General features: G+C 34.3%; 1 protein-coding gene and 1 long non-coding RNA gene across 2 annotated transcripts in view; both read left to right on the top strand.

Annotated features, from left to right (window-relative positions):
* LOC117109139 overlaps positions 1-14,845 on the top strand; it is an 18,594-nt gene extending 3,749 nt beyond the window's left edge. Inside the window, exons 2-11 of the mRNA XM_033251391.1 lie at positions 1,237-1,905; positions 2,508-2,747; positions 6,014-6,142; positions 7,028-7,275; positions 7,569-7,756; positions 8,352-8,561; positions 11,784-11,921; positions 12,654-12,754; positions 13,789-14,128; positions 14,384-14,845. Coding sequence (XP_033107282.1) covers positions 1,260-1,905; positions 2,508-2,747; positions 6,014-6,142; positions 7,028-7,275; positions 7,569-7,756; positions 8,352-8,561; positions 11,784-11,921; positions 12,654-12,754; positions 13,789-14,128; positions 14,384-14,579 — 2,436 coding nt within the window. The 5' untranslated portion in view covers positions 1,237-1,259 and the 3' untranslated portion in view covers positions 14,580-14,845. The remainder of the gene's footprint in view (positions 1-1,236; positions 1,906-2,507; positions 2,748-6,013; positions 6,143-7,027; positions 7,276-7,568; positions 7,757-8,351; positions 8,562-11,783; positions 11,922-12,653; positions 12,755-13,788; positions 14,129-14,383) is intronic.
* Positions 14,846-15,491: 646 nt separating this feature from the next.
* LOC117108443 lies at positions 15,492-17,254 on the top strand. Its single transcript, XR_004445371.1, has 2 exons — positions 15,492-15,637; positions 17,162-17,254. It is a non-coding gene; the product is annotated as an uncharacterized LOC117108443 (long non-coding RNA).
* The last annotated feature ends 633 nt before the right edge of the window (positions 17,255-17,887 follow it).

The following is a 17,887-nucleotide window of genomic DNA, read 5'->3' on the forward strand; positions in this document are numbered from 1 at the left end:
GCATAGAAGATATTTTTAAATATCACCGGCTTGTTCTTGGTTTCAAAGTTCTTCATAATGTGTGTCCCCCAACATTAACAGAGTTTGTTCATAAGAGTGAGCAACGTGAGGGTAGGCTTATTCACTGGAAAGCCAAAAGCAACATTTTTCTTAATTCTGCTTTCGTGTCCTTTCCCATGCTCTGGGGAGACTTACCTCCTCTACTTCAAAACTCTGTTAATGTTTCCTGTTTTAAGAATAATTTAATTAAGCATTTTATTTCATTTTATGTTTCTGATTAGTTCTGATTGTTTTTGTGTATTTCATTTTATATGAAGGATAGGGAGCAAATATTATTCGGGCTTTCGCCCATTCCCTATCCGGGCAATGCAGGATGTTTTTCTCCTGTATGCTTTTTGCCAAATAAATATTATTATTATTATTATAAATATTATTATTATATCAAAATATCATAGGCCTGTCAGGAAAAATTTGGTCCGGGGCCAAAATCGGTCCGGTGGACCGATTTTGGCTTTAAAATTACCTGCCAAATATAGTCCACATAAGCCAAAATCGGTCTGGCGTCTATTAAATAGTTATAACTTGTATTTTTATAACGTTGTTCATATTTTTTTGTAATAAAATGATAGATAAATATCATATCTCTTATTATATAGCCTAATATGTTTTCATTCGTTATTGTATGTTTGAAATCATAGGTGAAATCACTGGTGAAAATTAAGTAAAGCTTCGCGCCCAGTAAACCCTTTGGTGTAAAAGTAAAAAAAGAAGTTAAATGATTTGGTCTTAAATCGTGTTGGTCCGCTGTAGTTCATTTTTACCTTTTTTTGTTTTGGTTGCGTGTGTGCTCCGTGACGAAGTACATGCATTCAATTCTGAGAATGCTTACTCCTTTATTTCATGTATTAGAACATCTATGGCGGCCAAAGTCTGTCCGCCGGACATTATTTGGCCCGGACCAATTTTGGCGTGACAGGCCTACTATCAGTGTTTGTGTGTACTCTAGCTAGTCATAATAATAAGGGGTATCATATGATAGCAAACAGTTATCTGTTATCTGAAGATATGGTTCAAACTTAAAATCTGTCTTTCATTCGGCCTCTTAACCATGTTGTCTCTCCTATAAAGCCACCAAGTCATAAGTGAACAAAAATCTCATCTCTTGTATGTCTCTATCGCCTCCATTTAGTTTTTTCAGCTATCTTTCTTAATCATACTTTTATGTTTCTTCTCAAGTTAATTGTATAGTTGATGCCGAGATGTTTGCACATCAGGAAGTAGATTTGAATCAAATTGACAAACTAACGCAAGAAGGGTCAGCTTCGATTGGAAATGGCCACCCACAAGCAGCAGTTTCTGTGTTCCTCGAGGCCCTGGGAAGAGCACAACTCATCAATAATAAACACTCTGTGAGGATATGCTCATGTAATTTGGGTGCCTTATATCTTCTACTGGGTGACACTGAAAATGCACTACGATATCTTGAAGTAAGCGTGCCTAAAAATGGTGAGAGCAACGAGTCAGACTCCTTTCAGTTGAATGGTGATGTGTACTACAACTTTGGACTTGCATATTTAACGATTAAGGATTTTGAAAAGGCTATCAGAAACCTGAAGTTTTCAATTGAGAATTTTGACAAAGTGGACTCGAAAGGTGCATCTTCTGCCGAGGCTCATGTACTATTAGCACGGGCCTACACTCAGCTTCAAAATTATCAGTTGGGTGCTGCTGAATATGAAAAGACTGCTGCGATATTTAAGGAGTTAAATGAAGACTATAAAACAGTAAAAGCTTTGATCAATCAAGCAACTTGCCTTTATCATGCTCTTAAACACGAATCTTGCCTAACTGTTACTAAGAAATGTCTTCCAATCTGTAAGCATATGCAGCAGGACAGTAGTACAGGTAAGTCATACACGTCAAGGCTCATGCATTCAACGTGAGACTCACTCATTCGAGGTCTGTCTCACTCTCTCACGCTTAGGACCAAAATCTCACGTATAAATGTAATATAATTGCATGTAATAAAAAAACATATGTATAATTTCTAGCTCTCCCGCTAAATACTCATCATCTAATATTACTTAAAGTGGGAATGGTTTTGTTATTATATATGCGAACACAAATAAATTGTGCACTACACCAGAGTTAAGTTGGGTTGGCTTTCTATTTCGATCGTGGACGGCAGAAATATGCATTCTGAAAAAAAAAACCAGATTTTCAGTTGTAAATATAAAAAGTAGCAAAGAATGTATTTCCGGGTATCTAGGGAAAAACATTGGTGGGGAGGGAGGAGAATGCCCTAGACACCCCCTCCTTTAGGGGAGAGGTTTTTAGGACAGAAGTCTCACGCCTGCAAATTGGTCAATCTTGACATGTATGGTAAGTATCTCTATACGAATTAATTTTGAACTGTCTAATTGCTATATTGTAATCATTTACTGATAATAGTTCTGATTAACGCAATTTTTATGTTATTTTTAATTGGCTGTGTTTTACTCTTTCAGGAAAACTGTACCATGATCTTGGTATACTATTTGGAAGAACGAAGACTTCATCACTAGCTGTTGATTCTTTCAAATCAGCTATAGAGTTATTGCCATCTTCATCATCTACCCAAAATGCCGAACAGCTGAAGTTGATGAAATACAGAGCATCATGTCTTGAACACATAGGAGAACTACTAAATGTTGAACAGCAATTCCAGGCTTCTCTGAAGTATCACAAGGAAGCTATCCAACTACACAGTAAGATTATTACTTATTACAGCATTGAATGTTTTTTAGGCCTTGAGATGTTTTTTTTATTTTTTTTATTGGTATTCAAATAATCTGTGTCGATTTTAAATAAAATATTACTCTGTTCAGTAATTCTGAAATAATCGTAAATAATAATTTTGTACGGGAATTAATTTTTATTTCATTGATAACTGAATTTACAAAATCTCAATTAATTTTAATTATGTAAATTATAATAATTATATTTTTGTAGTCTATATAATTAATATTGTCTTTCCATATTGTAAATACTTAATTTCAATTTTTAATTGATCTGTTTAATTGTAATAATTTCGGAAAAAATTCTAAATAATAATTTTGTAAAGTAATTAATAATTATTTATTTTGTTAATAGTGAATTTTCAATTATGTAATTAAATGATAATTATATTTTGTAGTTCTTTTCCATATAGGCCTACCATTAATATTTTTGTAATTTCATTATATAATGTTGCCTATTTTAATATTGTTTTTTTTTTAAATTTTTTTATGTAAAGCGCATTTGAACAAATGTAAATGTGAATATGTGATATATATATATGTAAGTCAGTAGTGACGTCATCACTTTCATTTGCACTGAATTTTCCTATTCTCAACTGATTGTTAATTTGATATAGTGCCTCCAATTTGTAGCGTCTCGTGTGCAAAAAGTTCAAAGCTGGGGTGATTTTACTCTAGTACATCGCAATAGATATTTTGTTGCTAGGCCAAGCTATATCGGACACAGTGAACCTAACAAATTTTAGTTGTAAGAAAAAAATCTTGCTCTACGGTGCTGGTAAGACAAGGCCTAGAAAGGCATAATGATTATGAGATAACAAGGTGATTGACTTTGAGTGATCATTGGGACACCATGAACCAAAGAGCAAGCAGCACTTTGACTTACTGTATGATATAGCAACTCTACAACCAGCAGTTTGATTAAGGGCCATAGAGATGTGATGGACGTCACAACTGACTTATAAAGCAATATTCAAGTAATTTCATACGCTATAGGAAATAGAAGTCTTAGGAACCATTATTTTCTTCAAAAATTGCCTTCAGCCTTGCAGGCTTCAGGGATTTCTTTCAGGAAATAATGGCTCCTTCGGCTTCCTATAGTGTACTCAAAACCTGACTATAATTGCTTCAATTATTATAACATCAAGTGAACAGTGACGATGGCTTATGGTTAAGATTCTTGCCTATATAAAGTGAACAGTGACGGTGGCTTATGGTTAAGATTCTTGCCTATATAAAGTGAACAGTGACGGTGGCTTGATGGTTAAGATGCTAGCCTTTCAATCACAATGTCTTTGGTTTGAATTCAATCATTTGTTCTAAAATATTTCCAATTTTTCTTTATATTGTTATAGAGGGTGACCCTTCAAGCTTATGCCAAAAGGCCAGCAGATATTCAGAGCCCTCTCAGAAAGTAATCACCATAGTGCGGTTGGTTTTGGTGTCTATAAGTACCGACGATTGATTGACTGAAGTGAAATAATAAGATGATTAATAAGTATCATTACTAGGCTGAGAAAAACAAAATTTTGGGCTGTCACAGAATTTGAACCCAAGACCCTGGGATTGGAAGGCAGCTACCTTAACCACCAAACCACATCTCCACTACAATCTTATTCATGTCTGTCAGACTCAACAATGTTTGATCAGACCTCATTTGATTGTTTTTGCTTGTGTCAGACATTTCTGATAAAAAATATGTGTCTTTCTGTGTCTATAAGATGTCAGAATGCATATCTTATTTAGATCTTATCAAATATTATCTTGATAATTTATGCTAAACCTAAAATGGAAAACTTATTCATTAAAAAGGATCTTAAGTTTAAAATGCAAACATTTCAGTATTAATTTCAGTGTAGAGTTCCAGCTGATACTATAATTCAAATAGGCATTGTGAAAATATAGAGATTGAAGAAGATATAACATTCAGAAATTGATTGAAAATATGTAAATACTGCATGTTTACATTTCACTATATAGTTGTTTGTTTAATTTTGTGCATGCATAATGAACAGGTACAATTAAATTTTAGCAGGTATAACTAGGCAATGGATGTGTTTCAGGTACTACTTAGTAAAAGAATATAAGGAAAAAAAAAAGATAAGATAACATAAAAAGAATTTTAAAGATAAGATAAAAAGAATTTTAAAGAAAAGGAAAAATGAAAAAAGGAAGGAAGGAAAAAAATTAAAAATGAGATAAAGGAAAAATTTGATGCAAGACATCAAAGGAATAAATAAAACCATAGGGTCTGTCATAAAACAAAATTTAATTGATGAGTATGATTTATTTGGTTATTTGACACCCTGGGATTAGGCAGTAGCCAAAAGTGTGAGTTTATTCGTTCATTAGTTATTCTGCACCAAAAAAATATTATTTACATGAGCGACAGCCCAACACAATAATGTGAGCCACCTGGTCCAAACACATTTTTTATTTATTTATTTTTTTATTATTTATTTAGGCATGCAATACATGTGCCAATGATTGTCAATAGGGAATATATCACTGTCCTACTTGTAGGTGAAAATCCCTTACACAAGACAAACATATACGCGATGCTTTACACAAACTAAATCTCAATATGAGATTTTGGAAGTGGAGTTGTTTTGGTCGTGAGAAAAAATCCTGCAACACTGACAGGAATCGAACGCAGGACCCTGGGATTGGAAGGCAAGCATCTTAACCACCAAGCTAATCAACTCCACATACATTTTAAAAACACAAAACTAATAAAAAAAAAAAACCTTAAATACAAAGAACGGATGCAAATTGTCTAGTTCTCGCTTATGTATTCCATTGATTGAGTTCCTAGTACACATTTCAAGCGCCCTGAGCATCTTACTTTAGATGGATTTGTGCGCTATATAAAACTACATTATTATTATTATTATTATTATTATATAAATTGGGAAGTTTTTTTTCATGTTTTAAATTTATAGACATTATTTGTTCCATATCTTAATTCACTTTCAATTTGTTTGTGTGTGAAAAAATTGATTACACTATTTTGTTACGTGTCATTTCAGCTTATTCGCTTGTAAAGCAATTAATGTTAATTGGTCTTGTTGTCATGACATATATTGAATATCAATCGAAGATTAGTAATAATGTAATTAAAAATTCTTTACTTATTACTGTATTCGCAACACATATACTGCCATCAAGGACAATGATTAGATTATTATAATATCATATCTAGATGATGCACTACAAACACTTCCTTATAATTTCAGGTAAGTTAAACAACCACCAAGCTATGGGCAAGTGTTTCTCCAACTTGGCCTACTCGTATGCTCAGCTTCAAGACTACCTGAAGGCGGAACGGGCTTATCATAATGCTCTGCAGAAAATGGAAGAAATTGGTAAAATTTATATACCATTAGGAAGGTTTTGTATCTAATGATACCAATACATCATAACTTTATTTTTCATTCGTGCCTGGAAAAAAATTCTGTTTCATGTTTGACAAGGAATGCACAAATTGAGTGTGTGATGCAGAGGAGCATTCGTAGCCTAAATTTCTGGTATGAGAGAAAAATTCTCATTTCTTCTGTTGAACGGCAAGTTACTTTAATAAGTTGTAGTGAATTGGTTTCATTGCTATCATGTTCATAGATTTTCTTCGTTTGATTCTTCAGTTATAATTAAATGTTTAAAATTATATTCTTTTTTCTACTTATTATGACCCCTGATTTTTCCAAAAAAATGTTTTTTTTTGTAAAGTTCTGATACACTATAGAGACAGATATAAGCATAGGTTTAAAAGCTCTGAAGTTTATGACTTAATTGTATTTGTTATAATGTATTGTATATGGTTGCAAACCCTTCTTAGTATTGAATTAATAATCATAGGATCATTTAGGATGTTTAACACTTTAACAGTGTTCTACCAGTGCCAGCCAATTTAAAAATCTAAGAAAAGAATATAGGGAATATATTTTTTTTTCTTTCAGTTGGTGATAATCATACAAACATGCCAATTCATAAATGAGAGCTAAAATATTGAATTTTTATGAGCCTAACACAGACAGAACAAATCATGTTTTATTGATTATTATTTTAATTTACGTAGGTATACCAAAGGCATAACAGCAGCCCATTAAAATGCGATATAACTTAGTAGACGTTATTATTTGCTCTGAGACACTTTTATTTTTAATCAATTCTTATTCAGCATTATCATGATGGATGTCTTGGTGGGGGGTAAGATAGATAAGTGATTTTTTTAATATGTTTTCCTTTTAAAGGTGATTTGAATGGGCAGTGGCAAGCATATGAAAGCCTAGCAGATGTGAACTTCCAAGAACAGGATATTGAGCGAGCTATAGTTCATTACAAACAGGCCGAATCTATTGTGCAGCATATAAAATTAGATCCATCTATCCATGATCGTATTTTAAGCAAATTGTCGAGTGTTTTGGAATGCCAGGTGTCAGGCGCAGTAAGAGCAACGTTAAATAGGCAGAGAAGACCGATATCAGTCTCCAGAACGCAGGTAAATATGATCAATGTGAGCCCGCATTTATTCAATTGACTGCATCATTCATTCATCTACAAAAAATGTAAACATTCAGGCCCCTCCACCCTGCGATTGTCTGCAGTCCAGTGCATAGTGTCATTATAAATTATGGCGTATTTACTGATCAGAATAGTTAATTACAAGTGCAATAATGATGTGGGAATGCTAATTAGCAGGGTTTTTTTTAATTGCATCTTGATCATTGTTGTTGAACTCTTAGTTTTTCAGTATGTGACAATTTTGATCAATATGCAAATTATTTTTTCCAGAATCAGTTTCATGGCGAAAGCATAAATTCAACTCCAGTTCACGGTATGTTTTCCCATAATAGGATAGCTCCACAGGCTAGTGGTGTATCTTCAGTCAATCCCCAAGTCAAACCCTCAGTGTCAGCCTCAATCAAACCCGGTGCCACTTCCACTAAAAAGCCATCACATCGGAAAAGGCTAGGCTCGAGGTATGTAATTAGTTTTTTACAGAATGTTGTCTATAGTTTTTGTACAAATAAAAGAAGTGCGATTGCCATACACTATTAGTGTTATGAGTAAATGTTATGTTGGTTTCAAAGAAATAAAATTAGAGCAACAAGAGAAAAAAAAAGTATAATTGTAATCAATAATTTTCATTTCCGTTTATTTCCCTTTTATTATTATTTTACTTATTCTGTACACTAGACCTATATAATAAAATCATGACAAGAAAAAATATTTAAAGGCTACATTGACAGTACAAGTAGCATGGCCATAAAAAAACAATTTTTTTTTTGTAAGGTATGACCAGTACACAATAGGGAGTTTTTGATGCACGATGTTAACCTTAACTTTAACGGATGACATCAAAATTTATTCATCTTGGGTACATTATTTTCAGAATTTTACATGCTTGACGTACGTTAGTTACGGGTTTGCACATGCGTATTTCGATTTGTTTACAAAAGGGGCGGAGCTATCGTGCTGCATGTTGGGTACTAACGTTAAAGTTAAGATTAACATCATGCATCGAAAACTCCCTAATAACAAAACTAACTTGTATTTTTGTTGATGCCTATGTAGGAAAAATCGTGCGAAAGGGAGACGGCGACAAGGGGAGTTTGATGTTCCAGTTTCCAAGGGAGTTCTATCATATGAAAGTGAATCAGAGTTATCCTGTGCTTTTCAGGCTTTAGCCACCGAAGATGATGCAGATTGGAACCGTCACTTTTCCGACAATGCAATTTCCACCAGTGAACATAGGTCATTTAAACACTCTCTCCAAATTCGAAGGTATGCATTATTTTTGGATTAGACATGACCCCAGTGACTCCAAATGCATGTGCATACAAATATAACTGCAGTTAAAATACAACCTGCTATTTGAAGTGCTGGGCTTTCTCGATATTTAATCATCATTATATATTTATGTTTATATACCGCATACATAGATTCAAGGCATGTGATTGGTTAAAAAACTGGTAATAATTTCAACTATCACTCCAATGACGAAATTTGAATGATAGTTCATAAATTCCTGGGGAAAAAACTATCACATTAAAATGATAGTACTTTTTTGCTCTGTCGCAATGTATCTGTCTAGGCCCCACTTAATGTCGCTGCATAATTATGACACGCATGGACATAAAAGAGAACTGCAACCTCTACGGCATGAGAGATTCCATGGGCCTTTCATCTCCTAGGCCTAGCCTCTAGGCCTACTTGATGGCTACTCTTTGGTATGAGGTATATAAAACAAATATTGGCTGCTCTAGATTCCGGAATAAATAGTCTCCACATCACCTCAGGGCAATAGATTTCACCATTTTGTATATTAATTATTTGATTCTGTTAGGATATTGCTTCACCAAGTACATTCTGTTATTGTATCCCATAGTTTTTTTGGTTTTTTTTGTAACTGTAAGTTAGAATGCAAGAATTGAAATTTGTTCAATTTTTATTTTAAGATGTCCCAAAAAATAATATTAAAATAAGTAATGACTATGCTTTGTATAAGAAACTACAGCAAATATAAATAAAAGAAGTAACAACAATGTGTGGTTAAGAAGGGTTGTGACTTGAAAATATATTTTATTGATGCACTAGTAGTATAAAGTTACAGAATATGAGATTGACAATGGACAATCGTTATCATTATTAAATCTATCAATGTAATGCTTGTTTTGCAAATTAATGCCTGGACACCATACCTACCAATTGGAGTTGAAAGTTTAGATTGACTTTTGAAAAAGTAATTAAGAATGATGAACAAAGATTAATGTAAATGTTGGCCTTGATTCATTACAGGATATCTCATTAAAGTTTGCAAATTATGGTTAATGTAAACTACAAACAAGAGGAAAATACAAACATATATTATGTCCACAACACTTTAAAGTTTAATGATGAAACACAACTACCGATAAGGATCGTTTGGTCACCGTACAACAACACACTATAACACGGGCAAGAGCATGATCGGATATGCAAGCTGCCAAAGAAAATTAATGTGTAGCAGTAATTAGCCACAGAAAGCTAAGCTACAATCCAACCAACATAGAGCTTAGTAGTAGTCATGGTAACAGTTGACACCAAACAATCACATTTATTGTGATATAATATTAATATGTTGGAGGCTAAGGTTGCCCTACTCAATACTTTTATGAATAACTACCTTCTATCAATATTTGTTTTGGCATGGTAATACCTAAATATTATTTTTTATTTTATTTATTTATACTTAGGCGTAAATGTTAATACCTAAATATTATTTTTTATTTTATTTATTTATACTTAGGCGTAAATGTATAAGAGAATAACCTCGCAGCATTATTGTCCTGAATTGCATATGGTAATGGTAATGGTAGGGTATTTGTAGAGCGGCTTCCACAATAACATCATCTCAAGGCGCTGACAGCACACAGACCCGAAGTCCGATTAAAATAACGAACAAATATTGGCAAAATAAAAAACAAACATGAAAGGGAACATGAACGAACATGAAAGGGAAGGGAAATGCGTAGTCTGCGACTACATAGCCACTGTAAAAAGGGCGCATATAGTAGTACATGTTTACGTCATTCCACAATGAAATGCAAGTACACACAAGCTAAATGTATACACGAACCTCTATTTTAATTCCTTATCCGAGAAGATTTCGTTATGCCAACCAAATTCCGGGTGAGGAGTGGCTGGAACCATTGCTGATGTTAAGGCTGTAGTTAGCAGAGGCCCTGCCTTACCACTCAGCCACTCGACTCGTCCAAAGATTGCTGATAGCGAATTTATTGCTGTTCCACTTGTAGGTGACAGTCCTTTTTCGCAAGACAGACATGCATGATGTTTTACACAAAATTGTAAAATTTATGTATACTGCTACAGTATATATCCTAACTCATGTAAATTTTAGAATGTTTTTCGTTTGAAACGATGTTGAGGAAGACCAAGTTTGATAGCAATTCGGTTTGATAGCAATTCGGTTTGATAGCAATTCGGTTTGCTTTTTCGGAATCCTTTCTCACCTCCATTTGTAATTGTAATGTTTGTTTTGTTTTTTAAGCTTGGTTTATGAGAAAATAAAATGAAATGAAACTAAATCTTAATGTGAGGCTTGTTTTGGTTGTAAGAAAATTCTAATAGGAATTGATACCAGGACCCTGTGATTGGAAAGCAAGCATCTTAACCGCCAAGCTATTCAACTCCACATAAACACCATATCCACGAGCTGGAGCTAATAATTATTATGCACCCTCGTCTAAAAGTAATCAAGTATTCTGGGCCATGTTTATTGTAAATATTGACCTTCATAGAATACATTATTATTAGAGCGAAGCGTTATTAGCGTTGAGTGCTATCAGCCTATGGCATATTACTGTCCACACCTCATGGCAATGCATATAATGATGTCTAATTATAATAGTTGCTAAGGGAACATGTGTTATTGAGGCACATTGAAATTGGCCAATCAAATCACTTGTTGAGATGCATTGCAATTGGCCATTAGTCATTTGTTGTTGAGACGCATCGCAATTGGCCAATCAAGTCAAGTTTTTATCTATTGTCAGTTGTACTTGTGTGCGCCTTGTTGCAAATTTTTTAGAGCTGATATGATCAAGTAAATTTAGGGTGCATTTATAGTGATGCATTTGATCAGTATTGATGACCACAACAGGTTATCATCAGCATTTTGATTCATGGTAATGACAAGATGAACAGCTGTGTCGGTGTAGGCCTACACTCCTTCAAATAGGAGGTGTAATTTACTGGGTGGTATATATTCTCAGAGTGGGGTAATACGGTTTTTGTTTTGATGGTTTGAAAATATAATTTAACCAAGGAATCTGTGCATTGTTGCTTGGTGTTTTTTTGTTTTTTGTTTGTATGTAACTCTTTGTCCTGTTTTTCCTCCTTGGGTCTTAGCTCGACCAGAAAGTGGAATTCAGAACAAGGAAACTCATATGTACACTTGAAAACTACAAGACTTTATGAATGATCTATCTTTCTCTCTCTCTGCAGTTCATCGTTACCGGATGTCGAGGTGTCAGGTAGCACAAGGAGTGCAACACCTGGTAGTCAGGTGTTGCATTCACATTCCGATGATGTAGACTCATCTTCTCTGACAGATATTACATCTGATGAAAGCACTCAACCAAGGTATTTTTTTTTACATCTTTAATTTTTTTGTAGTGTTTAAGATCAAGTATACTCTGCATGATTATGAGTCCAGTTGGCATGATTTTGTAGCATGGTAGTAACACAGTAGTTGCTACAGAGTAGTTGCTTGTCTCGCTCCCAGGATTCTAGTTAAAAAACAGACAAATTCCAGTTGAGTTAGCCTGGGTTCCAGGCCCTAATTTTAGGTTACTCACTCTTTATTGCACTTAGTGCGCGCCATACCTAATTTAATTGGCGTCCCATACTCGATTTCTTTTTTTTTTTCTAATTATTCCGTCTATCTCTAAATTAACTTTCTCGTTGGTGGCGCTGTCCAGAATGAGAAAATGAATAACAAATAAGAGACTTGTGACAAGTCTACAGTTGAGTATGTGGCACAGCTTATACTGTAAGTGGTGAGACAATGGATGTTGAATTTGATATTAAAAAAAATAACCTTACACCATGTGGAGGTACCAGCACTTGATAAAAATATGTATTGTAATTTTTAGTAATTTATAATGCAGCGTGGCTTGATAATTTCAAGAAGAAAATCAAAGTCAGTGTCAAAGTTTGCAATGTTAATCTGATCTCAGTAGGTAGTAATATCTTTCATTTATCGATTTTCCATGATTTTCAGTGTCAGGGAGAAACAGCAATTATTGCTCAATTTACTTAGCCTGATGAAAACGGCAGAAATTATTGATTTTCTTTGATTATTTATTAACACAGACCTTGGTTAAATGGCAATAGTGGGCTTGATACTATTGAAGGCAACTATCAAATCATTAGTGAACGAGTCCCAGTGTATGCACAGGTGACCAAACACAATGGTATGTACTTAGGGTTAACTTGAATTTTAAGTAGGACTCTGTGTTATTTAATAACATAGCAAGGTGCTTATGATAAATGTTGAATTGATGCTCTATATAAACCTCTGTTATTATTATAATAGCTGTATTTGAGGCTCTGCGTTTATTTCAAATGCATTATGTGGTACATTGGCTGGTTAGGTTATTGATTTTAAGGAGCAACAGTGAAACAACAAATCAAACAATTGTGAGAGGAACAGAAATTTCTACATAATAATATTTATTTAAAATATAATTATTATATTGTAAGATGATGTAATACATGTAATAGAGGGATTTAGCGATGGGCATCACGTGACCTAACTTGAGTGTTGGATATAAACAATCCACTGACACAGCGGTGTTTTACATGGAGATTTCTGTCTCAGCTGTCCCTTGTTTATTGCTGTAAAGATCATCATAATTCCCAGCAAACTATACCAAATTGATTTGAGATTAAACTTAAGAATTTTGCCTTAATGTTTTGCTAATGCTGTAAAGGATACTGGCCGCAAACATTGGGATTTTTTTGACAAATGTTAGGCCTAGGCCCCTGCCATCAGCATGGTTAGGTATGCATGATGGTCTTTGACCCGCGAACTACGCTGGGATGTTAGTGCCAGCTAAGGTTTATGAAGGATCACTTAAATTTCAAAGCATACAATCCAAGGAGAACACTATAATGAGTATAATAAACACTATTTTGAACAATCCTATTGCCTTTGCTAGCCATCTCACGTTAACAGTGGATGGTTGTTTTCGCAACCATTACGTTATCTTTTCCTATGCTATAGCACTGTAATGTTTTTCATATATACCCAAGTTCAGTCAAGTGACCGCCTGTAAACAATCATCCCTAAATCCCTCTATTAGTAGCTGCACCGAAGGGGAGCAGAGTCAATCCCCCTGTGGAACAAGCCAACCCTTCGGAGAACTACTCATAGATCCTTTAAATTGCTAATGTTGATAATTTGTTGTATAAATAATAACAGTAGCAAAATTGTACCATGTTTCAGTCGCAGTAGCTGGCTCGGATGTTGAAGAACAAGAGAAGATTTATGAAACACTGAATTCCAAATTTGATGCTACAGCACTACTTGGTTCCTCAATGCCAGTGCGAGATCCACCATCTCCCCCGTTACAACGACCGCCACCGCTACCTCCACGCAAGATGCGGCAACATGAACATCCAAATTCATCAGATAGCGAAGACAGTGACTGCACTGACAGTTTTGAAGAAGAAGAAGATGAAGATGATGATGATAATGAGGATAATGGTGATGATGATGGTGAAGAACCAGCCTACAAGAAATACCAGCAGTCTGTCTATATGAAGCAACTATCCAGAGGTCAAAGGTAACTTCTTTTTTTTCTTTTTTTTTTTTGTCTATTTTCCTTATTGAATTTCAAATTGTTGAACCAATTTCTGGAGCCTTCAATTCACAGCCAGTGACTAGATTTTTCGAGGACATTACTAGGTTATTGTTATGAATGATGTCCCTATAGGTTCTTGGATTAGATTGGATTTCTTGGGTGTACTTTGAATTGTGGGTTCATTCAATTCACTTGAAATACATTAACAATTCTGTCAATTTTTTTTTTCATTTTCAGAGAAAAAGAGCTTTTTCAGTTAGCTCTGCGTAAAGCATATGCACATTCGTTTGAAGCAGTCAATGAAGTTCAAGAAAATCAGGAAAGTCCCCCAAAGAATCCATCAAGTTCAACAACGACTATAAGATCCTCAGACTCAGATGTGTCATCTAAATCTACTCGTTCAACAAAGTCTCGGGCCTGTCGTATCATGTGACCAACTCATTTGTGTCTTCGTCATGCAGGCAAAATGCACTACTCTACCATGGGATGAGCAGTACTTTATCATGTGATAAATAATTCTGTGTAATTAGCAGTACTGTATCATGTTATCACTTGATCACTGAGCTGCATCATGTGAAGACATTACTTTGTGATTGTGGTGTACGGTAAGAATGGCCCCGGAAAAAATGGCCCAGGGAAAAATGGCCCGGGAAAAAATGGCCCCGGTAAAAATGGCCCCAAATGACAGGTAGGTAAAAATGGCCCCAATAATAAAATTCTGTATTAAAACTGATTTTTTTAAAAATCATTATATGCATTTTTTTAAAACTGAAATAATTTAGTTTTTAAAAGGAATCTAACATCAAATAAATTGCCATTTACATTTTACTTTTTGCAGAAATTACATATTCAATGATAAAATATTCAAAGATAAAAAAAAAGCTGCTTTTTTTTTTCTACTTCTTTGAAGTCACTCTAAGCAGAACATTTATTGAAGAAAAGTAAGCCTCTCCTTTTTCCCATACATGAACTTGTCATTCAAACACACAATTGATCCACATGCTTTAACTACTGTTTATTTGCACTGTTTATAACATGTAAAGTTATTTCATTTGATACTTAACAAAAGTGGATTTTGTGGTTTATCTATGAGTTGCATATTGTAGTTGAAGTACTGTATGTATGACATTCCTCTACTTTGTTAGTGGAATAACGTTTTTAAAACTTATTTCAACTATCAAAAAATGTTCAATGGCCATTGTTTTCTGATAATCTCTCAGTACATTATTTGCATCTGTTGTGTAACTGTATTTGTTATTGATTCAATTCTTGCTTATTAGTACCGTATTTAAATATTTGAAGATTTTAAAAAAAATATCATTTCTATTACTGAATTTTTTCATTGGGGCCATTTTTACCTACTTGTCATTTGGGGCCATTTTTACTGGGGCCATTTTGATTATATGATGGTTGGTTTTTACAACAATATATATTCATAATTTATACTTTATATTCTGCTACATGTAAGATATACCGTAGTAGCCAGACCAGGTTTTTGTATGCACTTTGAAGTCCAGAGAATTTGACTTCAGAAATTGATTTAGGGTGGTCTCACCGATTTTAATAAAGAAATAATTCAAAATACAGTATTGCATTTTTCCAGTCTGTAAATGGCAGTATTCAATTATTATTATTATTGTTATTATTACTATGACGATGACAATGACGGCGACAATAAATAAATAAATAATAGCAATAATATTATTAAATTTAAGATGTATATAGCGCCTCCCGTTGTAATAATAGTAATACGATTATAATTATGTTGATGTTCATGATGGTTGATATAAGTTGATGATAAGACTTGTTTCCAGTAGGGTTCTTCTGTGCGGTGATTGGGCAGTAAGGGCCTACACCAGGAAACAATCCCATGGACCATATTAAACACCGGACCAACAGCTTAAACGTCTTATCCGAAAGACGTGCGCTATCATAATTTGCATTTCAGCCCTCCAGCTGAAATACAAGGAAAGCAGTGATGGGAATTGAACCAAGATCTCCACTGTTCATCGCACACAAAGTGGTTACCACAAGTTTAGCCGACTGAGATAGGTTGCTCTCACAAATACTCTGTTTATTTGTTCGACAATAGCACTTTCTGCAGCTCATATTATTCCAGGTTATGTGATATGGTTATTGGTGATCTGCTTGTTGGTGATCCGCTTCACAAGCGGATCACCTCTTGTTATTGTCAGGTTCATCTTCATCTTTTTTATTCTTCTTTCTTTCTCCCCATTTCTGTTAACACGATATCTCAAATTTGCCAAGAGTTACGAATATGCTCGCTTCAACGAATATTTGGCTTGGCCTGGAATAGTCACAATAAAGGTTTGCTCATGTGCTCAGTCATGTGTGACGTCATCTAACCAGTTGTCATTTCTAAATCATATTCAGGGGGCAAAAACATCAGGTCAAGGTTGAATGTCACGTACCAAAATATTACGCGTGCAGTTCATAACGCGCGCACACGCGTGCGTCAATATTTTAAAATGCTCAAAATCACTTTGAACTCGGGATTGGTAATAGCTATCAAGGTCAAACTTTTTATTCTAACTTATATTCCACCATATTACTTGGTCTCTGATTCTCCCGTCGGGATAACCAAAAGTAAAATTTATTACTGTCAATGTGGCTCTCCATGCGATGTTTGGCCTATTTATATGCTTAGAAATTTAATATATGCAACTCTACTAGTACTATACATCAATTTGGAAAATAAGGAGACAATTGTAATTCAGTGAGTGTTACAAAAAGCACATAGTTTTTTAAATTAAGATAGTTGATTTGCATGGATCCAATCAGTTATTTTAAAAGTATAAAATGTATAAAATGATTCAAAACTGTACAATTTGTTTGAGTAAATATGGCCTCACTTTCTCTATTTGGAGTCACTTTTGTTTTATTTTATTTGAACATAGTCAGTACACCTTCTGGTAAAATTTGTTAATTACATATTATTAATAATAAAACTACATACATATTATCATACATATTATACCCTAGTAGCCAGACCAGGTTTTTGTATGCACTTTGAAGTCCAGAGAATTTGACTTCAGAAATTGATTTAGGGTGGTCTCACCGATTTTAATAAAGAAATAATTCAAAATACAGTATTGCATTTTTCCAGTCTGTAAATGGCAGTATTCAATTATTATTATTATTGTTATTATTACTATGACGATGACAATGACGGCGACAATAAATAAATAAATAATAGCAATAATATTATTAAATTTAAGATGTATATAGCGCCTCCCGTTGTAATAATAGTAATACGATTATAATTATGTTGATGTTCATGATGGTTGATATAAGTTGATGATAAGACTTGTTTCCAGTAGGGTTCTTCTGTGCGGTGATTGGGCAGTAAGGGCCTACACCAGGAAACAATCCCATGGACCATATTAAACACCGGACCAACAGCTTAAACGTCTTATCCGAAAGACGTGCGCTATCATAATTTGCATTTCAGCCCTCCAGCTGAAATACAAGGAAAGCAGTGATGGGAATTGAACCAAGATCTCCACTGTTCATCGCACACAAAGTGGTTACCACAAGTTTAGCCGACTGAGATAGGTTGCTCTCACAAATACTCTGTTTATTTGTTCGACAATAGCACTTTCTGCAGCTCATATTATTCCAGGTTATGTGATATGGTTATTGGTGATCTGCTTGTTGGTGATCCGCTTCACAAGCGGATCACCTCTTGTTATTGTCAGGTTCATCTTCATCTTTTTTATT

The sequence above is a fragment of the Anneissia japonica genome, unplaced genomic scaffold, assembly GCF_011630105.1.
Source record: "Anneissia japonica isolate Jap-2015-1 unplaced genomic scaffold, ASM1163010v1 scaffold26_len2425191_cov177, whole genome shotgun sequence".
In the NCBI taxonomy this organism is placed as follows: domain Eukaryota; kingdom Metazoa; phylum Echinodermata; class Crinoidea; order Comatulida; family Comatulidae; genus Anneissia; species Anneissia japonica.